General features: G+C 46.5%; 1 protein-coding gene and 1 long non-coding RNA gene across 3 annotated transcripts in view; one reads left to right on the top strand and one right to left on the bottom strand.

Annotated features, from left to right (window-relative positions):
• The window catches only part of LOC138569240 (meiosis-specific coiled-coil domain-containing protein MEIOC-like), a 458384-nt gene that overhangs the window by 319598 nt on the left and 112290 nt on the right, over positions 1 to 26496 (bottom strand). The window contains exons 1-2 of one of the 2 annotated variants that reach the window (XM_069647057.1): positions 10315 to 10400; positions 4153 to 4319 (exon numbers count right to left, since the gene is read on the bottom strand). In XM_069647057.1, coding sequence (XP_069503158.1) covers positions 4153 to 4298 — 146 coding nt within the window. In that variant the 5' untranslated portion in view covers positions 4299 to 4319; positions 10315 to 10400. Of the gene's footprint in view, positions 1 to 4152; positions 4320 to 10314; positions 10401 to 26496 lie in introns of those variants that run through there. The other variant, XM_069647056.1, reaches the window with a different exon arrangement.
• The window catches only part of LOC138569241 (uncharacterized), a 101723-nt gene continuing 85723 nt past the window's right edge, over positions 10497 to 26496 (top strand). Inside the window, exon 1 of the long non-coding RNA XR_011303182.1 lies at positions 10497 to 10663. This is a non-coding gene — a long non-coding RNA (uncharacterized lncRNA). The remainder of the gene's footprint in view (positions 10664 to 26496) is intronic.

Here is a 26496-nt window from a genome sequence, read left to right as displayed (position 1 = left end):
TGAGAAATGAGTCTGTAGTTAAAGAGTGGCCTCCACTGCGGGGGTGGTGAAGGGTTTTCCTTTCAAGAGGTTCTCCTTTGATCACCACCGTAGCGAGAGAATGAGGGCTAGCGAGACAATCACTAGATCGTCCCATTGTCTGCTGGCCTGACACCACTTACTGTTGAGGCACTCCTGCATTGGATGCATGCGCAGGCGCGCGTGAGGAACCAAATAAAGGCATGACGCCATAATTCCCAACCGTCGCATAGCCTTGCGTACCGTCACCTCTCGACTGGCTACATATTGGGGGATTTGAAACAGCATGTTTTGGACCCTCTCGTTGGAGGGGAAGACGAGAGTCCTTTGTTGGAATTGGAGCCCCTTGGAACAGATTGACCTGGCTGGGGTCTAGGCTGGATTTCTTTTCGTTGATCGAGAATCCTAGACTGCATAAAATCCTTGTTTACCTGTAGAAGAGGTACGTCCTCTAAGGTAGCCTTTTCCTGCAGAGTCCCGACTTCTTGTTGCAGGATTTGCAGATGGTCTGGCGTCAGGCGTCTTGCAAGTGGCAGTCTGAACTGTGGAGTCATTCTATAGAGTACCCGTGGGCACTGTACGAACTCTGACAACTCTCCCCGTAACTTGAGAATACCGACCGCCAGGACCGCCTCTGTATTTGCCCAACACAGCTGAAAACCTGCACATGCATAGTCTTTCTTCCCTATCCCTTCTAGAACCTCATCCTCCTTCGACAACACTATTGATGCGGAGGAAGAAGAGGATTTGCACTGGAGAGTCAGTACCACTATCAAAGTGGAAGAAGGAAACTGACACATAGCCAAAGGAATCTCTTCAGAAGCCTGAAGCTAGTACCAGGCATCAATTGTGAAGGCCCATATGGAGTTTTTCCCCCGACACTTTGTGGGCCTCTGCCAGAATGTCCACTTGCAGCAGAAGGAGCAAATTCTCTTGTGACTTCTAAGGGCCCTCAATAACACTCTATCCTGCAAGACCAGGGGATCAGGAGTTGGGTTGTCCAAAAAAGGCTTTGCCATTCGGTCTAGGCACTCATGGGGTTGAAGGCTGAGGGCCCAGACAAAATGGATGACACAGGCTAAGGTGCCGTTTTGTGACCCTCTGAAGCGATCTGCGTCACAGGTTTGTCAGAAGACAGTCGTTTTGATTGTAATTTTAGATGCTTGGAATGAAAATAAGCCCCCTTTGGGGGATCCTCAGTAGAGCCAGTACTCCAAGACTTTGGACGTGTGTCTGACTTTTTGCACTCCCTCAGCTAGGCCGGTACCATGTTTAGCCCCTATGAGTGGAACCTCGGACAAAGACATTCCCTTTAGCCTCAAACTGGGGAACCTCGGCCTTGCTGGTGCTTCTTATTGCCCATAGCTGGGGAACCTCAGGAGTAACCACAGTATGTTTAGAGCCCGACTGGGAACCCCCAGGAGTGACCCCGGTATACTTAGCCCCCAGAGGGAGAACCTCTGGAGTCCCACAAGTATGGAGGAAAGTGGAGGAGACGTAGGAGTAATGTTCACTTTCATATGGTAATGAAATAAAAGCACCATTTAAGGTAATCTAGCAAACAGACAAGTTAGACATGTTTCTCTTTGCAAGCGATATACGTGCAGGAATGTCAAGTAGCTTGTCTTTTAAATGTAGTTATTTAGAACACAGCTTGACACTGACATGTCCATTGAGTAAAGGGGATGTTTGCATTTTCAATTGATAAGAAATGGAGATGTTCCGAGTTCATTTGGTTTCGTATAAAATGACAAGTTTATCCTGAACCCAATACAATTTTCAATGCATAGTGGATGTGCGCTCAGGGTAAATCAAAAATGTACGGATGGTGATGTGTGTTTACAAAAATCGGCATTCATGTAAACATAGTATAGAAAAGTGATGCGACCAGTGTACTGATCATTCTTCACTTTAGTCACGAGAGTGGAATTTCACAGATGCATAATGTTTTTACATTTAAATTGATAGGCGTATTTCTATTTTATCACTAAATAGACCCTGTGTGCAACTCTTCATCTTTTTCATCCTGAAAGTAGAGGGAGGTTATAGGGAAACAATATTGTTAAAACCGGGGGTCCCAGGTTTACATAAAGATATTCAAAACATTGTGCACACCCAATTTGAGATGGGTGGAAAATTCCCCCAATTTAGTTGTCGCCCAATTAAAATATCCTACAGGGACCAAGATGGGAGAAGCAAACGCATCATGCTTGAATCTAGTTACTTACAGGCCCCATTTTAAGAGTTCGTAAATAATATTGCAGCATAACCACCAAATCGTTCTCTAGCAAGTACACAGTCAGTGATCTAGATAAACTTTTGAAGTTACAGTAGTGTACTCCCCATTTTGTAAAGTTGGGAGTAAACGGATTTTAGAGAGTAAAAAAAAAAGCAAGTCCCATTCCCAATGGGAGTATTTCCAAAGTCAGCAACAATACGTTTCAACTGTAAACTAGAACTATTTTAGTGAACCCCCTCTTCCCCCACAACATGTCGATATTTGGCATCATAAATCACTCGATTGATCATGCAGGTTAATATCGCTAAAATTCTCAGACTGCCTAAAAAGAACAACTGCTTACATTTATTGACACAACCGCAGGGATGCTGTGTGCTTCCCCAGAGTAAATTGTTTATTAGTACCCAGCAGCGAGAATCCACGGGATACACTTAACATGAATTGGCTCGTTTCCGAGCCATACCACATTTTAATCCCAGGGACGCACTTACGTGCATCGCGCGCCTATTACACTATTTTGTTTCTGACGACCACGGAAAGGGAGAAGGGACCACACGTAGTCCCTTCTACCTTTTCCAAGGTGGCCATTTTTTATATTTATTTTACTTCCTTTCATTAGTACGGTGCAAGTTGGCCCCAAATGGCGCCCTGTTGCTCCGTACTAATGAAGCAGTACGCGCATTCTAGTATTCCTAGAACTAACGCATACTGCGGCGACGCTTTTTCAAACGGCAAAAGAAAAGCGCTTGAAAAGGTTTCATCAGCGCATTGGTATTCTGGGGCTGCAAACTATGGAAAACTAGTTTCCCGACCCTGCAGTCCCCGGAACACTAATGGCAATAACCGTGGAGCCGGTGGGCCATTACTGCCAAAGGTAATGCCCCCGAGGCCTGAAGTTATTATGGGGGGGCCATTACCTTAAGGTCCATTATGAGCTGGATTTCCACTGGCGATACTATGAAAAAAAATCCAAATTATATACCAACACCGCGGAAATAGAGACTGTGGAATGTCTTACCACATTATCTTGTAAAATGTCCCCAACGCTAGATTTAGGAACTGTCAAATGCACGCAAGACTGAACTTCATGCCTACGATGGAGATGTTGGGTGCATGTAATACATCCCTAGAGCACAACCTTCATGTAGATATTATGAACAGAAGGCTATTCAATTGTGGAAACTTTTAAACATCTTATTACTGAGTGTATGTATTGGGCGGATAAAAGATGTACTTTTGCAGATTTTATAAAGATACACAATATGTTACAGCAGTGCAACTTTGGTGGAATAAGACCATGGAAGTACAAGAAGTGCCATTTATTTTGGCTACTGTGAGGTTTATTATAGATATTTTCTGATGGTATGAATTGATTGCGATCTTGCGTCTCTAATCACTTCAAGTCTGTTGCATAGAATTTGGATACGGTTCTTTTTCCATTGTTAAATAGTTATTTATAACATAATGAAATGATAGGGTAGTTTTATTTCTGCGCTTATCAATTTTGAACAGAATTCTAAACCTGTTCTTTCTCCTTTCCTACAACTGGGCTTTTAACTTATTAATGAAATATTGTCATTCTTATGTTGTGTTTATTACTTTTGTATTAATGGTGAAAGGTTTAAACCAGGTATCTAATACATTTTTAAAAAATGAATTTTTAAATGCATGTTTCTTTACACCTTTTCAAAGTGCATGCACATTGAAGATCCATTTTTACCTCTAGGTCAGTCAGTAATGACAAAGTAGCCGCCAAACTGATACAAAACCGGGTCAGGGAGCAGAAAATGGAGGTCGTTTTTTTTTTTTTTTTACAAAACAAGGAGTCTATAGTGGAGATGGAAATAAATCATTAAAATAATTAACAAAATAAAAAGATATTTAAATTAAGTTACCTTTTCTTTGCACACTCCTGTATTACAGCCGGCACTGTGACATCATCTCCACAAGCCGACCAGTTACTATATAACCGGGAAGATTCCAAGGATGGCGATGGACTTGCAATGCCACCTATCAATGGGGAAAATATCTGTGTATCCATAGTTTGTTCTTTATATTTTACCTAAATAAGAAAAAAAAAATTAAAAAAAAAAAACAACTGTTAGACAATGTATTACTTTTTAGAACAAACCTTTATCTTTTACCAGGTATATTACTATAGCAGGATATGAAGTCAGAAAACTGCATGGAAATCACCCTTCCCCTCCAACTTGCCATTTATCCCCACCCTTTCTCCATGCTAACATCCTCCCGCCAAAACTTCTTGCATTTGATCGACTGTCACCTTCATGCTTTTTTCCCCACTCAGTCTCTCTCCCACTAGGGCGTCAAGAACCTCTGTTTAGGGCAACCCATTTCCCCTATATCAGCTCATGTTAGTTGGGGCATCACAACTCTTGTACACCAACCTTTAAAGGCACATACACCTATCCATCCAATACTCTTTCCCCCCCCAACCCCCACATTTTATTGCAATACCTCTTTTTGATAGTGCCAAGGCCACACCAGACAGGGCCTTTTCCGGCACTGTAAGAGAATAAACGTCCCCCCACCCACCCAACACTGAACAAGCACATCAGAGGGTCCATTTCCGATTCCTCTATGCAATGGTATTCAACGCCTCCAGCACTTCCCAACAGGCCTGTATTCTCGGGCAGGACCCAACTGCATGGCAGTATGTTCCCACACTTCAATCTTGCATTTGTGGCAGATGTCGTTCTCCCTTATTCCCATTCTAAAAAGCCTCTGTGGAGGTGTAATACACCCTATGCAACACTATGCACTGGATTGATCCATGCCTTGCGTCTATGTCCATTTCTCTAACTGCCCTCAGGGAACACTCCCAAGTCCCGGTCGTCTAAGGGGTCCAGGTTCCTTTCCCACCACTCCCTTAGTTTAATCAGCAATTTCACTGTGGATCTAGCTGTCCGCCTATAGGCCCTTGAAATGTGTTGGTCTTCAAACTTCTCAGTCACTGCTAGTCTAAGCAATGGTGAATCTCAGGGTATATCTGTATCTTCTTTCACCCACACACTAAGAGCATGTCTCAATAGTAAATTCTCAAGTTTGGGGGATCAACTATTGCCCCATCTGGGTTGGTCTAGTGCCTACCTCATTCCATCTTTTGTCGTATCCATCAAGGTACGTCATACCTGGACTACCACCTTCCCGGTTTGCGGGAAATCATTCAGGCATGTCTTCCCATAGAGGATCTGACTAGAGGTTGGGTCTCCCATCTTCCAAATCTCAAGACTCGTAGCCGGGTTGCACCCTTCTAGGAAGAGCTGCCACCAGATCAATAGCCAAGAATTACTTTCTTAGATATGTGAGGCTCAGCGCTCCTTCCCAGACCAAGTTCGTTAGAGTATAGAGGACTATCCTAAAAACCCCAAGCATCTGTCGCTACTGTGATTAATCCAATGGAGTCATCATGGGAACCTCCTCTGATGTGGCCAGGGGACAGAAATATTTGGTCTTTCACCCGCGAAGATTATTTTTCCCGAAATAACCTTCGTTCTTTTCTCCCCTGAACATTTCCAACTTGGCCCCCGGACCCACTCCCGCCACCACCCTTCTACTTACCTTGTTGCCGACTTGCTGTGTTGTGTCCCTGTGACGCTGGTTCCCTTTCACTTCCGTGATGGGGAACCAGCACCACAGGGTCCTTTGTTTTTTTTTCTTCCTGGGCCCGGCTGCGGAGGACACCCCTGCAACCCCCCGCCACTGAAAGGGGGATTTGGTCAAACCTTTCAGCTGCTCAGTATTTTCAAACAGCCGAAATTCAGCCAAATCTCCCATTCGGTCTATTATTCTCTGTCTTTTCGGCCGATTCCTCCCGATCTTGACCCTGTGGGAAGTTTCATGAGGATCATATGGCAGGAGACAACTACCAGGGAAATGTTATGACTTCATTGGGGGAGTCACAGTGTTGCCATCTTTCCCATGATGGAGACTCCCTTAACCTCAAGACCTTAATGGCCTATTGTCAAATAAAGATTCCCCCCAATAGAGAAAGCCAGGAAACCCCATCTCTACATCATTCTAGTCGGACCCACACTTTTCTTCCAAACACCCATAACGCACAACATGTTTTGTTTATTTATGTGCCTTTGTGTAAGGTCCAGGAGAAGAACCATTGAAGAGTTAAGAGTCCAAAGGTAGCCAGGACCTCTAATCTTGGTATGCTTTTTTATGGAAAAAAACATCCAGGAGTTGAAAGGCCAAAAGAAGTGATGGACTTCAACTACCATAACCACTCCGGTAATGGCGAGGAAGAGAACAAGGAAGTTTATGCATAGGGACAGGAGCTCAAAGTGCAGCATGCAGGTTTTTCCAAACCTGTAATGAGCTGGACCACAGCACCATGGAGAAGAGATGCACAAGCGAACATTTCCATTCACGCCAGGGCTCCTGAAGCAAAGCACAACACCCAGCCGGCAGAGCATAGAAGACCGTTGGGAAAGGTAGAACATCGCTACACGTAAGCAGGAAGGAAGGTGGAGATGCTAGGACCGGTGCAGAAGCTCCTGGGTATTCGGTCGCTCGGCAAGGCAGCAGAATTCACACTAACCGAGAAGGAGAGCTGGTGTGTGACCGCAGAGTCATCGCCAGGTGCTGGGGAAGCGTCTGGACAAGAAGCTATACCGAAGGGACGCAAGCAACATCGGGAACCCTGGCGAAGACTGGTGAGTCTGTCTGAAGCAGATGGAGGACCCGGGGTGTTCCAACGACCGTACAAGCAAGTGACTACAATGTACAAGATTACTAATACAGAAAATATACAAATGCAAAGTTTGTTTGAACGCAGTCAAGACAATGCACAGATTCAACACCCAATAAGAAAAATGTTTGATGCAGAAAGATAAAAAAAGTCAGTTTGAATATCGCCAAGGCAAAGAACCAGGGCAAGGTGCCAGAAGAATAATGTTTGTATGCACTATGCAGACAAGACAAAGTATAAAAGCAAATCCCAATGAAATACAGAAGTGCAAGATGCCCATGTGGAGGAGAAGTTTGAGCAAGTACATTTGAGCAGAATATTACCACAGAAGGTTAAACCAAGCGTCACATGATATATGCTCTTGTAGTACACTTAAGAACTGTGAAATGCATAAGAGCTCTGGCAGGTCAATACCCCAGGCAGTTGAAGTTTAATTTAAATTTAAGAACTGTGAAACACATTTAAAAAAAGTCCAGGTAAGCAAGTATACCAGGCGTTGGAAGTTGTACTTAAGAAGACCTTGCAGGTGAATATACTAGGCCGCTGAGCTTGTGAAGAGACTCCTGGCAGGAGAGGACAGAAGGAGATCTGAGAATCCTAACGAGAAGCCCTGGCAGGCGAGTACACCAGGCAGTTGAAAATTGTATAAAGATTCCTGGCAGGGGAGTATACCAGGTAATCTGCAGCGATACAAGACATTTTTCAGAAAGACTGTTGCAGAACCTTTTCCTTAAACAGAACTTGTTGGTGAAATAAGAACTTTGTGAGTCCAGTGAAGCGACTAAGGAACTGTTAGCTAAAGAGACATTTTGTCATCCCCTGCAGAGGTATTCAAACTGTGGGCCGCAAGACCCCAGCCTAAAAAGCAAAGTAAAAAAATATATATAAAAGAATACAACTTTTTTCTTTAGGGAGGAAATAAAAAACAGGGCTGGGGAGCCCTGGGCAGGTGTGCTTGTTCATAATGGGCAATGGGGTGTCGACCCAATGGCCCCTTTACCAATTATGGGAGGCGCTGAGGAGCCAGCCCAGTGAAAAACTGAGCACTCCCTCCCCAGCTTTTTCCAGCTGAGGGAGTGCTCTTGGGCTAGCTTAACTGAAAGGGAAACACTGCTTCCCTTTGAGAGTTCAGTTCCCCAGCCGCACATGCTCAATGATCCATGCAAGGCTTGGGGTACTTTGCTTGGCCAGCCTTGCATAGCTTATTGAAAATGCTGGCTGGGGAACTGCAAGTCTGTATGTGCGAATGGGATCTCCTGCGCATCCTCGCACATACAAACAGGGCAGGCTGAGCAGGGCGTTTCAGCACCACACTCCGGCCCATGCACGCATGTGCAGGAACCAGGAAACTTTTGCTTCCAGATTCCTGTTCATGATCCAGGAGCTGGAGTGCTTGGGAGGAAACTTCAGGTCTGCGGCAGAAGGTAAGTTTATGTTCAGTTATTTTGTATTAATGTATGCGTATGGATGCTTGTGTTATGAGTGATAGGATCATGGGTGCTCGTGTGAATTATAGAGGGAAGGCTCTGTTGGTCTGTGGAGCTCATGTTGGCGCATGGGCGGTGGTTGTACAACAAATGCATTTTGTTGCACACTCCCCCTACCAAACTACGCTCTCCTGGGGCACTGTGAAGCCCAGGGGACAGGGATGGTATTTTTTTTCTGTACATCTAAGGGCAGTAAAAAAAATACCATGCCTAGGCCCCTCAATGCCAATTGCAAACTGTTTGGCAATTTACCCAATGTTTTTTTTAAGGTATGCTCTAAAATGAAACATTTTAACCCATTATTTTAAAAATTGTCCCACGGGGGTGAACAACCCCAACCCACCTTGATTGGCTTGGGCTCCCACATTACGCTCGGTTTGCTGTGGCATATCTAGGAGAAATAATAATCCCCTCCACTTAAAATATTCACCAGCTGCCACTGGTTCAGGGACTGCGCTGGGAGCAGGGAGCCATGGCATAGTGGTGGGAGCAGGGTGGGGAGAGCACAGTGAGATTGGTGGAGAAAGGTGGGGAGAACACAGGGTCTGTGGTGGGGTTGCGTGGGGAGAGCCCAGAGACTGGGTTAGTAGGAGTGTGATGAGGGAGCCCAGAGACTAATGGCAGCAGGTGCGGGAGCGCAGGCACTATACTGGGAGCAGGGTGCGGTGACTGCATGTGATAGTTCATAGCCATTTGGACTTGCTGTTCATTTGGCATTTTTATGGGGTCTGAGGGGGACGTCAAGCCCATATTTTCCTGGGGGTGGTGGGGGGTTGTCAGTCCAAACAAGTTTGAAGACCACTGCTGTAGTCTGTCGCTCTAGGGTTAGAAACATTGCTCGTTTTTATGTTCAGTGCAGGGCCCCAATATTAATTTGATGGGTCCCACATCCACTCTGGTGCAATGCAAGAAACAACATTCAATGACATTTCAAATCACCAGCATTTCGCATCCAACACGTACAACTTATAAATGTGACAGCGCAGTATTGTGTCAGCCAAAATAATTGCCGTTAGCATGCAACAGCAAACGGTATGTTATTATGATGTTTATCATGTATGTTCATAAAGCAGTTTTAGGAACTCCCAGATACCATAAGGGAGTTTTAAGGCCACGGCAGTTATGCGCTACACACATTTTAACATAACGTCCACAATAACATGCATCAGTAAACAAATCATCATAGACGTACGTACCCTGATAAAAGAAAAAAGTAAACATGTTTTCGAGCTCTGCATTCCTCAAGTATAAGCCACGGACGGCTAAAGCATTACAATACATTGTAGGGAGGTGGTGCAGTGGTGGAGTAGCTCAAATGTTTGATCGTATATCCCTTATTAAAAAAAAAGGGATTTGATTAAATGAGACAAAAAAGAATCAAGAGCAGTCACATGCGGATAAATAGCAAGAAAAAAACAGAATATACAGACTCGCATTTCGCCCGAGGACAAGAAAACGCATCAGCTCGACACTAACAGAAAGCCTGCCCAATCTTGTACCGAGCACGGAACGCTGAGGTTGCCAAAACCAGGCAGGAGATGCACCGGAGCCTTGGCAAACGTGGACTCCGTCAGCCGCAAATAAACACATGTAAGAGGTGTCGTAAAGAGGGCCGAAGAGTCTGCACAGGGAGTGCGGCAGCCCCGGTCCTGCTGCGGCTGCCATGGAGCCAAGGCCCGCCCGTTGCTGCCCACATACACAAACTGTTGCCATGTTATCACCGCCTCTGCCTGTTCCCTTCTAATCCTGCGGCGCAATATCCCCGGTTTGACCGAGGGGAACTGGTCCTCGCAGAAGTCACTCTAGGGCAATTCCAATTCTCGCGAACCCCCCCCAAAATTCAGACTTACATGGTGGGTTTCCAGACGTGTGCCCCGCGGCAGCCATGTCAGATTGCGTCACCAGTGCCGGAAGAACTGGGAAGTGTAGTTTGTTAAGTGAAGAGGCCGGTCTAGAGACCACAGGGCGGAGAAAGAGGGCAAGCAACCGGGCATTCCGGACAATACCATTACTGGTGTGGGGGTGTGTAGAACACAAGAGTGAGTTTGTGTGGAGCCGATGCTGCTCCAGGACGCGCAAAAACAAACAAATAGAAAGGGCGTTTTCGGAACTCGCCACACGGGGACAATGCACCGCAACAGCGTTCTTTCACAAGATGGATCATTACCAACCCACGCAACCTCAGCATTACTAGAACCGGTGAGAATTTGGAGCTAGACCTGTCCTAAGATTTCCCCATGTAAAGCAAAAGACGTTTGTGTCCTTAATTTGCATATATACCGACATCCCTGGAAATAACAGAAAGTGGCAGCCTTAATACTAGAGGGCATCATTAGAAGTTATATTACAAGAAGCGGGTGGCAGTAAGACAAAACGCAATACCCAAATATCTGATGTGCACTTAGTTTTTTTCCAGACTCGAGTGTAATAGTCTGCACTATATTCCCAATTTAGATAGCTCAGAATGAGTTATAACGAGTTGCCCAGGATCACACATTTTAGTTAAAAATTGAGAAGCCATGGACTGTACCGTCCCCGATTTTGGCAATTTGCCACATAGCTTCTCAGCTTTAGTTGGTAGTTCTTTAAAGTGCAAAAATATGGTTTTATAGTAAGGAATTAAAAAGTACATAAATTACACAAAAAGCCAAACTCAGAAATACAAGAATCCTTATAGACACACAAAAAAGGGCATAATTGTAGTTGTAGGTTTTCTGACTGAATTTCAGGGGGTGCAGGTGTGTAATATAACCCTTACAAATCTCCCGAGCGTAGCCCCCGTTTTTTTTTCCTTCCTGGCACAGGTGAGCGCAGTATTATAAATACTCCGGCCAGGAACAAACTCAACACTTCTTCCCACCATCCAAGAACAGCTGCTCTGGTGGGGCGCTGAGCAACCTGCAAATAAAAAAGCTATCAATTCAGGAGATGGGCCAACATTCTGAGTTCCTGGTGTTAATAAGGCTCAGTGCACTGGAAGGGAGTTTTGATGCCCTATCAGGCTTTTAAATAAGGATTAACTTGTTAAACGTCTTCAGGACCATCAAATACACATGCTCGATTTCACATCTTCATTCCATGTTTAATACTGCCATCATCTGGGTAAAGGACACCCACTGCATAAAGCCCTCTGCATAGTAACCTGTAGCAAGTTTCACATTACTCCCACTGTGCCTTGCTTTCTGAACTGCTCACATACCACTCCCACCAGTTGGATGGCAGCTGCAGTCTGCTCCTATTAATAATATTTCACTTATCAAGTCCCCAACAGTCTTTAAATAGTAATATCTCCCTTATCAGGGTGGGGCACACACAAGCAATGAACAACTGGAGTCCTGGGGCTTTACAAGCTCTTTGTTTAATTTCCTCCTTAATTTCCTCAGTGGCAGTGGTGAGCTGGTTAAATCCCAGGCGGGTAAAGCCCTTCTGTGACTCCGCCCAGGCCCTCCCACCTAGGGAGAGTCAAAGCGCCCATCCACCGCACTTTGCATTGAGCCCAGGCCGCTCAGGCCGTTGCAGCCGGGGCTCCAGGTGAGTTCTACTTTCTCTGCTCTCCCAGTCTGGCCCCAGGAAGAAAGTATTTCACGCAGGCCCCCCTGGCAGTGCTGGCGGTCTGGCTGGCACCCGCCGGTGTAGTCTGGCTGGTTCTTTCTTCCCCACCTGGCCATGGGGGGGGGGAAGAAATTGGGGATTGGCGTCTTTCCGCACGGCCATGCTCTTCACCTGGGCAGCACCATGCATGCAAACAGGGTCTCACACGCGAGGCCCCGGGGATCTGTCATCCAGGTGGCCAGGACATGGCCATCGCTTTTGGATACATCTCCTGGAGTGGACCAGTGTGGGAGGATAACCTGGATTGGGGGGGTGGTCTTCGGGGAGTGGAAGTCGGACATCGGTTGGCAAGACGCAGTATCCCCTTCCCTTTAACATCTTTACCCCATCCTACCCAGTAGGATACATAGGGTCTCAGCCCCCCCCCCCTTTCAACACCCCTTTTTCAAAGACAACTCACTGTGAGGGAGAACGGACTAACACCCGAGCCGTATACCTCACATGTTCCACTAAAACGGTCAGGCAGGGTCAGGCAATTACTTATCATTTTGCACACACCTAACTTTTCCAAACGGATAAACGGTGAAGCATGCACACTCTGAGGAAGTCAAAGCACACAAGGAAGCAGCAGTTCCAAGATGGCAGGTTAATACAAGGCGGAAGATCGCAAGATCGAAGAGAATTGCAAGGAGGGCAATACCCTTGGCCTTTTCACAGACAAACTGCACCTTTCATGAGCCTTCAAAAGTAGGAAACTTAAGACCTGGAATTAAAGCTAAAGAATCCTGCATTGTGTGTCGGATGTACCCGGGGCTCTCCTGCATCTATAGTCAAGGCCGGGAGAAGCATTTGCCGCCATGGTACTGTCCTTGGCTCCTACATCAAAGCAGCCCAGCCAGTGAGTTGGGGAGACAGGTACCAGACCGGTCTGTGAGGAAATCTAAGTTGCAAGCAGCAACATTGTATGAAGATTATTAAGGCATCAGATGAGTGAATGAACTTTGACGCTAAAATGATATTGTAGACAGTGGTCTGGCATCACACGCTCCTTCGAAGGTCTCTGGTAGGTCTCCAACCAAAAGGATGCGAACATTAAAAACAAAGAATTGTGAAATCGAAGTGGTCCTGCAATGGGTCAAGCCAAACCCTGTGCACATTCGAAAGCCTTCAATACTGGATGTAAAATTGACATTGGTCCGAGCCCGGCTGAGGGAAGAAGGGATCTGAGCCCGGCAGAGGGGGATCCAGGGTGAACCGTGAGTCACGCGAAAAGAAAGAACCTACACACGTGTGAAAAGTGAAAGGTGAAAGACAGACTCGAGGCCGGCTGAGGGAAGCCCGCGTGGAACTTCATGCTAAAAGAATCTGAACACAGTTGAGGGGAATCGGGGTGGATAGTGAATCACCCAACGTGAATACTTGTGGAAATCTAGAAGGGAAAAGAACTTGTTGTCTATTTGGTTGCATCAGGCCCTTTGAGCAAAGAGACTTTTCAGAAGCTAGGAGACTTGCGCTACGGAGGCCCTGATGCTGGTGAGTGAACTACATATTAAACAAACAAACTATAACCTTGTGCTAAAGAAGCCAGAGACTGTGCTATGCTCGAGTGAACTGCCTTATCCTGTGCTAAAAACGTGGGGCAGGAAAACCTGACATCATTTTGAACACTTGTTTTTTCATAACATTATTTCCCACACAATTTATATTTAGAGGTAAGGATTGGCAATAGTTTTTTTTAGTATAGGCCCTTTTATTTTGACAAGACACCACTAGGACTGTGTTATTATTTGATGGTCGTAGCCTGCTCCCATTGGTAGATTTAGGTTTATATAGATATTTATCATACCCTTTTTGGAGTTCAATAAACACCCTTGAACTGTGATCACTTGTGCCTTGCTGTTAATGCCATGCATTCCTTGCACCACGCTCGTGTTCATGGACCGCCCACACACGTGGCCTCGGGCGCGGGCATTAGTCTTTCCCCTGGCTGCACTGCACACACGGCCTGGGGCTTAACTTCTTGCCGGGCTGCAGCTGGCAGATGCAGCCCGGTCCATTAAAGAATGCCCTTGGGGCTGCTAGAGGCCGTGACCCAGCAAGACTGCAGATCCTCTTTTCTTTCTTTTCTGTGCCCTCTCCCTTCCAGCTTTCTCCATCTTCTTCTTCACCGCCCCCACCCTTCAACTGTCGCCATACAGTTCAGTCCGTCTGTTGGTTGACAGGGGAGACCCGCTATTGTCCTTCAGCCTGAATGTTCCATGTGTCACCCATGGTAAGGAACATGGTACGGTCAGGTAATAAAGCTTTGAATAGGCAAAGCGCCGAATAGCAATGGCACGGAACTCTGGTCCGGGACCAAGTATAGACTAACGGTGAGTAGACCTGAGGAAATAGTTGGTAGTGGAAACGGCGGTGTGGACAAGGGCGCTACAGAGGCCAGGAGGAGAGAGTGGCCTTAAGTTACTTACCTGGAATTCCTATGATACAAGACCTATTTGGACTAAGGGAAGATAACAGCACTGAAGACATTGGAGGAGCAGATGAACAGTAATTGCCGATCCAGCTACTGAGCGGAGGATCCCCGGCAGGAAAAAAGGACAGGGTATTCAACCCCTTGACTGGAGTGGTCGAGAGACCATAGAACTGGATAACACGGCCACAGAAGAGCATCACGACGGGAGATACTGCACGGCGGAATCCATATATCAGTGACACAGTGATTGTTATGTTTGTGGTGATGGTTTGTTTAATGTTGTAAAACAGAGTTTAAAACAAAAAATAAAGAGGGTGGCCACCAGGGGGCGCGTGGATGAGTCCTAACTGTGTGAGCTCCGTGCTTCTGGGTCTCCGAGGTGAATTGTGCCCCCACCTTGTGACACCCCTCCCCCGACTCAAAATTGCTGTGGAGTTGGCGGAAGATCCCTCCCCACCCCCCCACAGCCCCCCAAGCTGGCAAAAAATCCGAAAGAAATCGGACCCTGGAAACCTGAGAAACCTGCCTCTCAAAGAGACCTCGCGTGCGGCGGCTCCACGGCCCTTCCATATCCGGCGAAGCCCGCGTGAAAGTTAGAGGAGGACCCCTGGACCTGCGGCACAAAGCGAATCCGAGAATATCGTGCCCAATGTGAGGACACCCTCATTCCCCCCCCCCCAGAACCTCGCCGCACCTACCGAGACAGAGGCCAGCCCTACATCATCCGCGCCAACGCTGGATCCCGCGTCGGACTGAAGCACGAACTACGCGGGCCACAGAAGAAAGGTAGGCGAACGTCCCCCTCCCGCCACCTGCAGGACCACACTCAACGAGTGTTCGACCCGCGCCACCGCACGACTCCCAGCACCCTTTCTCGCAGAGGGCACAGCGAAGCACCACGGCTCCCCTCCCACACCAAAGGCTGTGTGAGACGCAGGCGACCCCGATTACACTGGGCCGACAGCCCGCGCATGGAGACGAGTGTACGCCCTGAAGACCCAGTCACCTCTAAACTCTAGGAAGTAGCGCAAGAAGGGCGAAAAAGCACCCGAACAAAGGAGTAAAGGAAGGACAGAGAAGAGGGACCCCCGCAGGTCTGAGAACCAACCCCCCACAATCAAAAGAACTGTTGGTGACCCCAATACACAAGTGCAACCTTCGCACTTCCAGCCCACTATCAAGAGATACAAGATTCTGGTCTACATCCTCTAATAGGAATCAAATTGAAGTCGTCTGAACACCGCAATACAGAGGGTTGGGCCCGCTACTCAGGGGCGTGTGCCTCCTCTGCCTCAGTCCCCACCTTGTTGCCGGACAATATCAACGCTACTTCAGAGGCATCAGAGACCCTATGAACATAAAAGAAAAACTAGCCACATTTGCCTACACCTCATCACCCCTGGAGAACCGCGACCTCAACATGGCAAACAAAGACAACCTGGCAAACGAGGCAGCGGCCACCAAAGGGGACATTGCTGCCTTATTGGGTGAAATAAAAAACATGGGCGCCAGCATTGGCTGCAAACTAGACAAAATTATGCACCGGTTGAACAACATGGAAGAAAGACTGGAAAGTATAGAGAATAACCAAGCTTCCATAGACACCCTTGAGGCACAGTTCGACCTACGGATAACAGAGATGGAACAGCGTGAAGAAAGCTTCAAACTCAAGCTTGACGATTTGGAAAACCAGGAAAGACGAAACAACCTGAGAATTTTTGGTATCCCAAAAAGAGAAGGGGAGACTGAGAGCGACCAGAGGAATGCTCTCCACGACATCATCAAATTTTTAGTTGCTGATGATGAAATTGACAAACCCAAAACAGAGAGGATACACAGAGCCGGAGGCCCCCTGGGTGGACCAAGATCTGTACTCGCACGATTCCATCGTTTTCAGGACAAGACCAGGATCCTTCAAAGAGCAAGGGGCATTGACTCGATCACTCTGGGGGGTGGCCAAATCTCAATATATCGAGACCTATCGTCCATGACGCTGGCGCTCCGGCGGATGTGCGGACCCCTAATTAGACACCTGGAGGAAAAGAATATAAGATACAGGTGGGGCTGCCCCTTCTCCCTTTCCTTATAGTACGAGGGCAGTAAAATCAAGCTAAGCTTGGAAAAAGAAATCCAGGCCTTCATCTCTGACCTGCTCGGCCCTTGCACTGAAGAAAACGACCAAGAAGGACCAAGGAGAGAGGACAGAGGATGGCAGATACAAGGCCCCAGGAGGCAACGAGTAAAAGGCTTGAGGAAATATCGAAGAGGTAAAACCTCCCCGGGGGGAGACAGCTATGGCAAGATGACATTTATTCCATTACAAACGATCTGACTTGAATGGAGAAAGACATGCAGGCTTACAATAAAGTCAGGAAATGGACATGAAGGGGGAGGTGAGATGGGGCTCAATCAAAACTGAGATGTTACATTGACCAAAGGGACGTGAAGTAACGGTCCCTTCAGGTGGTTTGATGCAGTACCAGTGTTCTCACCTGGGTGCAGTCGAACGCCAGCAACTTAGGAAGGGAGGGGGGCAGAGCGGGAATGGGCTAGCAGGAAACGGGCAAAGGTTGTAGCAACATCGGTGATAATTCAGAACACTCAGGACAATGTGTGACCCAACAAACAATCTACTGGGCACAGGTCACAAACACCTACCTAACGAGCACTAATGATGGCACCAAATGAAGAGCAGAAGGGAACAGAGTCCCTTAGGATGGGAACGCTCAACGTGAAAGGCCTGAACTCGCCTACCAAGAGGTCATTGGTGGCTAGGGAATTTCAAAAATCTCGAATTGATATTCTTCTCCTACAGGAGACAAAGTTTGCCAAAGACGAAGAGCGATGCATTATTGAGAAGCGAGGGGGAATGGAGTTTTGGGGCTCTGGCCCACTCAGGAGAGGTGGCGTGGGTATCCTGATTAAGAAGGGGATCAACTTCGAAGTAGATAAGACATGGTCCGATGTAAGTGGATGAGCCCTTTTGATAACTGGGAAAAATCGCAAAGATAAAAGTAACAATTGCGGTGATATATTCCCCAACACTGGACAGGTCAAATTCCTAGAGAAAACAATTCCCAAAATAATGTTGGAAGCCTCAGGCCATATTATACTGGGCGGGGACTTCACCCAATGGGCTGACCCAACCAAAGACTGGAAACCAGGTAATCCTGAAACGAGAAACCAGAATAGAGATGACCGCACTGAACTATCCGACATAATGGACACGTACGATCTGAAAGATGTGTGGAGAATCATGCACCCCAATGATAGAGGCTACACTTTTTATTCTAACCCGCACAAAACATTTACCCGAATTGACTACATATACCTTACAAAAGATATCCCTGAAACCACAACATGCTCGGAAATTGTCCCGATAACATGGACGGACCATGACATGGTCCTAGTCAACGTGAATTGGGTAGACCTACCTGTCCCGGGAGGGAAATTGAGGTGTTAACGAGAGTCTATGGAAAGATGCAGCTTTCAGGACAGAGATGGAGACTGAAATCAATGAATACCTCAAAGTGAACAATAATGATGAGGTATCCAAACAAACAGTGTGGGAAGCGGGTAAAGCCACCTGGAGGGGTTTCCTAATACGTGAAGGGTCCTCTAAGAATAGGGAGCGAAAGATTAAAGAACAAACTCAGAACTGAAATATCCCATCTCAAGAGTGATATCAGGAGAAGCCCATGTGTAGATCATGATAAAATAAACGCAGCGCAGTGCAAAAGGGAGGAATTATGACTCTTGGAACAAGAACAGGTAGTGCGCAAGCTCCAATTCCTCAAACAGAAATTTGATGAAAAAGGGGACAAAGCCGACGCGCTACTAGCTGCCAGACTCAGAGAGCAAAGGGCAGAGCGAAAAGTAAGATAATTGAAGAAAACTCCCCCACAGCACATACCCCCCCCACACCCTCCCTGAGAGTTTCGCCAACTTCTTCGAAAAGCTATACACTTCGGAAGTGAGTCCCACCCAATCAAATACAGAACACTACCTATCTTCAATCGACATGCCCAAAATATCATACCTAGAATCCGGACTTTTAGACGCCCCAATATCCAAACTAGAGGTCCAAGATGCAATAAAAAGGCTAACCATAGGTAAATCACCTAGGGAAGATGGCTACACTGCTGGCTTTTACAAAACCTTTAGTGCACAGCTAAAACCTTTCTTGACAGAACTATTCAACTAGATAATAGAGACAGGAGACGCCCGGACTCCTTAACAAGGGCATTGATAACAGTGATCCCCAAGGAATGGAGAAACCCTAAATATTGTGGATCACACCGCCCCATCTCCCTACTCAACCTAGATGCTAAAATCTATACCAGGGTATTAGCTGCAAGACTGGAGGTACTGATGCCTCATCTTATACACAACAATCAGGTTGGATTTATACTGGGCAGGCAGGGGGCAGACACTATGCGTAAAACACTCCACTTAATCCATACATCACACACACTACCCGGTGACCCTGCCCTACTGTCGATAGACGCAGAGAAGGCCTTCGACAGAGTGGAGTGGGAATTTGAGGGCGGTCCTGCGAAAAGTGGGAATAGGGTCGAAATTTAGAAAGGCAGTCCAAGCGGTATACACATCCCCCAAGGCATCAATCTTCGTAAATGGAGAATACTCCAGATGGTTCAAACTAGAATGCGGACCCCAACAGGGATGCCCCCTCTCTGCAATCCTCTTTGCGCTCTCCCTAGAACACCTGGCACAAAACATGAGATCTGACCCCAGGGTAGAAGGTTTGCGGCTGGGAACAATAGAATACAAAGTAGCACTTTACGCAGATGACATACTGATACACATAACTAATCCTTCGGTATCTGTCCCCTGTGCCCTCCATCTACTAGAAGAATATGGCCAACTCTCTGGGTTCAAAGTTAATAGGACCAAATCGATACTATTTCCCTTACAAGGAACGAAAGAAGAAAATGAAACTAAATTCCTCCCTTTAGGCCTCAAGATTGAGCACTCCACACTGAAATACCTAGGTATACAGATCACCAAAACTCTTGCAGATCTATATGAAGCTAATTTCCCTCCCCTTCTCCAGCGTTTTTCAGGGGATCTAAAAAGATGGGACAAGCTTACGATTTTGTGGGTAGGACGAGTTAACGCCATTAAAATGGTATGTCTCCCTAGGTTCCTCTACCCCTTCCAGATGTTACCGGTTGCGATTCCAAATAGGTTTTTCCAAGAAGTAAAAAAAAAAGCATAGTCAGGTTCTTATGGCAGGGGAAGCGAGCAAGGATCGCATATAACACTCGAACACTCTCCAAAGAAAAAGGAGGAGTTGGTCTCCCGGACCTAAAAACATACTATAAAGCTACCCAACTGCACATCCTCATCCCTCACTTACGCGATCACAAACACCTTCAATGGGTTCACATGGATAACTACTACTTCTCACCAGCCACAGTATCAGAATGGCTATGGACCCCACACAAAAGGCTGCAATGCAGAATCAAAGGCCACCTGATATTGAGCACCATTTGGAGCATATGACGACCAGGTAAAGAGATGTATAGGATCACCATTTGGCCATCCCCACTCAGCCATCTATGGTCTCCCAGCATAAATGATCACATATCCAATGTAGGTAGATTCCAATCCTGGTACGAAGCAGGCCTGGAGAGAGTGGGACAACTGCAGAAAAAAAAGACACTTTCATCCCACTTCCAGAACTAACTGAAGCCTTGGGAATAGGCCCGTTATCCACCTTCCAATACATCCAGATAAAAGGTGTCCTAACAAAATCTGAGTGGAGGGAGAAGCTGAAAAGGGATCTCACCCCGTTCGAAAAGCTCCTAGACTCTAGATCTGAAATGAAAGGCCTGATATCCGCAATGTATAAAGAGCTAATTGAGGCGGGAGACGGGTCCACGGAAGCCCTCAAAAGCAGATGGGAAAGAGACGTAGGAGATGAGATCAGCCCCGACCAATGGGAAACAATGTGTAAAGCGGCATCCAGAACATCCATATCCTGCATATATAAATTACATGCCATTAAGCTGCTACATAGGTGGCAATATGACCCACTCAGGCTCTCCAAAATGTTCCAGACAACAAGCCCCAGATGCTGGAGGGAATGTGGCGAGGTAGCCAACTATTGGCACATGTGGTGGAGCTGCCCATACATAAAAGGTATTTTGGGATGAGGTCCTAGGGTGGATTAAAGAAATAGATGGCATACAGGGAGACGCCGATCCCCACTTAATTCTGTTTGGTCTAGAGAAAAATGAAGATGAGTGGATCAGAATCAGAGGATTGGTCCCACAGCTACTGTTAGCGTCCCGAGCCCTACTGGTAATGAAATGGAAATCCAAAACGGTCCCAAGAAAAAAGGAATGGATAAACGTGGCAACCAATATCTACACCATGGAAATGATCACAGCCTCTCTACACAACAAAGCATCACAATGTGAGGCCCTATGGTCGGACTTTAAAAATGAACACCTCCAAACGATTACATACTCCCAACCTGAGGAACCTTGAAGGACCTAATGTAAGCCAAAACTCACACGATGACCTGGTGAGACAGCTCAGACCCTGCATTCATGAAAGCCCCACAACGGTAGAACTATGACTTATTTGGCCTACACATAAAATACATGCCTTTAAGATGTTTGCTCAACCAACGGGAGGGAGGGGGGTGGGTGAGGGATAGGCTTTGTTAATTGTTACAACCAAAGAATGGTGACGCAAATAAGAGTTGTTTTAATGTATAAAAAGAACCAAAAATCCTGTTCTTTTCATGTAACCAAGAGCTTGTAATTATGTATGATGTAATGTGAATTTCCTTTGTTTGAAACTAAAAACCAAATTAAAAAAAAAAACGGAATAACCTCCTAGTGTGTGTTTGTCTTTATGAAAGTATTTATATACTTCCCTCAACCCCCCCATCCTCTAGAGCCTGTTTGGGGCCAGGGGTTACATGAGTTTTGCAACTGTACCACTACAGCTTTCCGGCCGTTAAAGCCCATGTCCGCGCCCCAGTCGGGGCGTGAAAGCTATTCACACCCCACGGATTTCCCAGGGTGCGGATAATTTTCCTTTTTTTTCGTCCGTCGGGAGAGGAGCTCAGCGCAAGCCCATTCCCCGGATAAATAAATGTGTCAAAAAATGGCTGCCACCATTAAAATAGAAAAGCGACTAGGTCCCTTTTCGGATGACGGCGGCCATGGAAAACGTTCCAAAATGGCCACAGCCATCTGAAAAGGGATGTAGTCCCTTTTCTATTTTCATGGTGCTGGCCAGACAGGAAGAGCATCAAGGACTGGAGCGCAGCCGATCCCCGATGAAAAATGAAAAAGAAAAAAAAAAATGGTCAGCGCCATATGGAAAAGGGACTGTCTATGGCGGCGGCCAGACAGGAGAAGCTTCTGGAACCGGAGCACAATGCTCCAGTCCTACAGGAAAGTGGAGGGGGTGCCTCCCTGCAATGGTATAAATAAGAAAAAAAGGTTACCACCCGGGGGAAGGGCCTTGCGTGGCTAGGACAGCAGGGATTCTGTATTCTGCCCACTGTTCCAGCCATCTGATTGGCTGAATGCCCGTCCCCGGGTGCAAATAAGACTTAAGACACCACTATATGGCACAGACCGTGCCAATAGTTACAATGAAATTTGAAATTCTATTTAAAAATAATTATTTTTGGGAGTGCCAGCAAGTCTACACCATTGAAATGTAGGTGGCTCAAAAAGCGGGGTTTATTTTGTGACGGGTTAAATGTCTACATAATAATACACACGAATAGCTTGCTGGAGCGTGTGAGGCTTTCACATAACAATGGCAACATTGCTGTTCTACAACGAGAAACACAGAATGAGTTCTACCCTGGAGATAGCTGCACCCAAGTACTACAGTTAAACTTGGTCAAATATATACACAGATTCACACAAGTCAATTATAATTTGTGATGAATCAGTTTAATGGGATTGAAATATCTGAAATATCTTCGATTTCAACAAGGTAGACAAAGAAGAGCCAATGCATTTCGGACCAGGCTGGTCCTTCCATCAGAGCAATGCCTGATAAAGCAGCATGATCCGAAACGCATTGGCCAGTCTGTCTACAATGATGAGGATGGTCAAGCATCCCACACTGGCCAAAGAGCATTTTAAATAGATCTTTTAGGTATCTTGATGTGAACATTTGGTTATTTTAATGTATGCATTCTGGATGAATTGTGTTACCAAATGTTTTCTAGCTTTTATATGGAAAATGTGAATTAATATTAAGCAGATTTTTATTTTGGATGAATTAAATGAGGTGAAAATGTTTTTTTTTTTTTTTAACCAAAACACTACAATAAACTTTAAAACAAAAAGATCATATGAAGCCTCAGTTTTCCTTTTGATTCCAATTCAATTTTGGGTAGAATGTGAGTGCCTTTTGGAGTGATAGAAAACCTCACCTCTCCCATTTATTAATATAATATGCCTACACGCAGTGAGCCCAATTGCACTAGCTAGCCAAATTCTGCTTTTTAGACTGTCAGGTAGCAATCCTCTGCTGTTAGCCCAATTGTGTCACGTAGCCACACTCTGCATTGAGCAACGGCAAGGATCACCCACACGTCTCTCTTAGATCAAATTGTGAAGATCAGCCATGCAACACTTTTAGATACATTTAAGATTAGCCACTCACGACATTTACATAGATTGCAAAATTAACTATGCGTATCACTATATAGAATTGTCTAGATTACCCAAAGAGAAGACCTTCAAGAGTAAACAATGTACTACCCAATGTACTAACCACCCCGCTCCTGCTTCTTCCAACACACAACCAAACACTACACACACAGGGCTAACCAACCTATACACTAACACGCCCCAGCACAAGTAACACAAGCTTACAATACAACAAGCAAGTGCCCGCAACCTGAAATACCATCCAATATACACATAAAACAAACAGACCCACTCATGCACAACAGTCACATAGAAACAACCCAGGCATTGGAGCACACCCATACAAATACAATAAGTCAGTGCATGCAACCGACCATCTGCAAGCCAACACCCAGTTTCTGGACCTATCCTATCACTCCTCCCTCACTAACCAAACCCGTCCTATTTCTTGCAGAGGCACGTGAGCACCAGGAGACAGCCGTTGGATGGCAGTGGTGCACAGTATAAATCAGCATAAATTAAAAACGTACAAAAGCGATCCATAAAAATACCACTACAAAGTCAGGCCTATTAAAATTGAATAAACGGGTCTACAAGTGTGGCTACAAAGATCGGGTTAATATTAGATTACACATAGGCAAGTAGAATGCAACTGGAAGGTAAACTACAGCCCAAACCTACAAACGGTACTGAAAACTTAACTAGATAAAAATGTTTAAGCCAAATAAGTCTTCCTTTCTAAACGTTCTGAGGAAGGAAATTATACATTAAGAGTAAGTGATGGAATACACAAGCCCCACTCCCTTCAGTGAATCCAATGAAATCAAGCAACATGAAAATCCCACCTGCTTTTTTTCAATCCAAAGGCACAATGATTCGTGACAACATGATCAACGTCTGGCCAAACTTGTTCTCAGATACTCAGATTAGTATTCGGTCAAAGGTGGACCTTGATGCAATTATATTTTGCTATATGGGCTCAGTTCACGACTTCTGAATGAATACAGTACCACTGGCTCTCCCTGGGACCTGTGCCCCGCAAAACTATTAACATCTTGAAGTACATTAATAATAGAAAACTCGAGAGCTAGCGTCCATCTATTTTTCACAAAAGAATAATGCCAATACGTTTGAAGCATTAGGTGCTTTCATTATTGAAAACAATGCTCCCTTTTGCCTACTGATGGATCATGAGGCCCGACCTGCAATAACCCAGGAGGGTCTCTTGTCCCCGATAGACAAGAGTCTAAACATCATAGGGAAAGAGGTGGTAGGAAGGCCAGGCGAACTGTTGGCAGAGGCGACACCCTCATCAGGGACAACAGTTGTATATTCAGGGTAAAGGGTTGAAGCCCTGATGCGAAACAGGTACCGAAGGGGGTAATGCAATCAGGGCAGCATTGCTTCAAGTAAGTGCAGCCAGGTCAGCATCGCTGTGGGAAAGTGCAAGGAGGCAGGGGACTGTGAGTAACAGTTACAGCCCTTGAGTGCGCAGTAGGCCTTGAGGCAGTGCTGGAGAAACTGATCATGGAGGAATCTGATATTTAGTAGAATATCAGAGGAGGTGCAGCTGGCAGGGTGGTTTCTTGGCAAGGTCCGTGATGTCAGGATAGAGTGGAGTGGAAGACGACACCAAAGGTTTTTAGCCTCACAGGAAGGCAAAGGAAGAGGGCCCAAGGAGGGCAGCCAGAGAGAGAGTGAACATTGGAGCAGGGGTCCCAATGAGAAGGATCTCCATCCTACTAGCATTAAGGCAGAGACCATCAGAGGCGCACCAATCCTGAATCGCAGAGACAGTCAGGAATGAGCGAGAGAAGAGGAAGCCGAGGGGAGCCTGAAATAGAGCTGAATGCCATCAGCAGAACACAAATTTAGAGCAGAAGGTAGAGATCAGGGTGGGCCAAAGGGACACTGAAGAGCCAGGGTGAGAGGATAGAGCCCTGGGCAACACCACATGTTGAGAGAGAGAGGTGGTGGAGGGAAAGGACCTACGTTTGTCCAGGAGGAAGCAGGTCAGCCACACGAGGGCCTGATCTGTGATACCCAGGCTCTCACAGAATCGTTTGAACAGGATGGTGCGATTGACTGTCAAGTTGAATGAGGACATAAGGAAGGCTAGAGTCAAGATAAGTGAGCAGGGTGTCCAGGAGAGTAGGTTCCGTGCCTCTGGCTGCTCTGAAGCCAGACTGATGGTCATGGAGCTAGCCAGCAGATTCATTGTGGAGAGTACGCTGGGAGATGGACAGCTTTTCCAAGAGTTTGCCCAGGAAAGGAGTGATTGAGAGATGGTTTGCCTGACAAGTAGGATCGACAGAAGGCTTTTTGGGGTAGGGGTGCACAAGCGAGTGCTTGAGGAGAGAAAGGGGAAGGATCCAGTGGAGAAAGCGATTGCAGAAATCGGCCCAAGCTGGAGCGACGGTGTCAATGTTGTCCTTGATGGTTCTGGAGGAGCAGGGAAGCACCTGTTTGGATGACACTTAGATAGGACTGGTCTAGAAACATTGTCAGGTAGAGAGTAGGAGGAGAGTTCACTCTCCGACCAAGCTCCGTCCCGTCGGACGCAGAGTAAAAAAGGACTGGAAGGGCGAAGGGAAGGTGCATGACCACATGTGGGCACATGTACATATATGCAACCAATCAAAACAGATGTAATTCTGCTATTCTCCAATCTAGTCTATGATGAAATGACTGCTGCAGAGGTAGGAGTAGTGAATTACAAGTAACCACATCATAAAAGGTGAAACAATAACCTGACGGGTATACCACCTCCTCTGTCAGTAATGGCCGAGACCAGGCTATGCTCTTCAGGTGGTATGTGAGCTGGTACATAAGCAAACTAACAGTTAGTTGGTATGAAAATAAAAGAATTCCCAACTAGACAGGGAGTGGAAGGGGGGGGGGGGTGTTGCTGAGCTGCAGTGAAAATGGCAGCTTGACCCCGTTGCTCCAGCCCCGGAAGAATCCTTTTTTCATAAAAATCTGGTTGTGCGCCGACTGACACAACCCTAACGGTGCGTCATAGTGGTGGAAGGTGTACTGCTGCTGGAGGCCGGGATCCAGGTGACTCGTGCCTGGTGGACCTGAACGCATGGCCACGGCAAATGGAAGGGAGGAGGTACAGCCATGACTGTTGAGCAGGGCTGCGCCTTGTGAACTGCCAGCCTGGGGATGCCCCCGAGACCGAGGGGCGGTTGTTGATCCTTGGCTGTGCGGAACATTGAAGGCCTTGTGTTAGCTGCCCGGCTGGATCTTAAGTACTTTTCAACTTGTTGCCTCCTCCAGTCCCCTGCAGCTGGATGGAACAGTGCTAGGCGGATGCTGGGTGTCCCAGTTTTTTGTCCAGCTGAGAT

The sequence above is a fragment of the Ambystoma mexicanum genome, chromosome 2q (genome assembly GCF_040938575.1).
Source record: "Ambystoma mexicanum isolate Mex_15411 chromosome 2q, UKY_AmexF1_1, whole genome shotgun sequence".
NCBI lineage: Eukaryota > Metazoa > Chordata > Amphibia > Caudata > Ambystomatidae > Ambystoma > Ambystoma mexicanum.
Note: the sequence above shows the minus strand (reverse complement) of the source record. Positions and strands in the feature narration are given on the sequence as shown.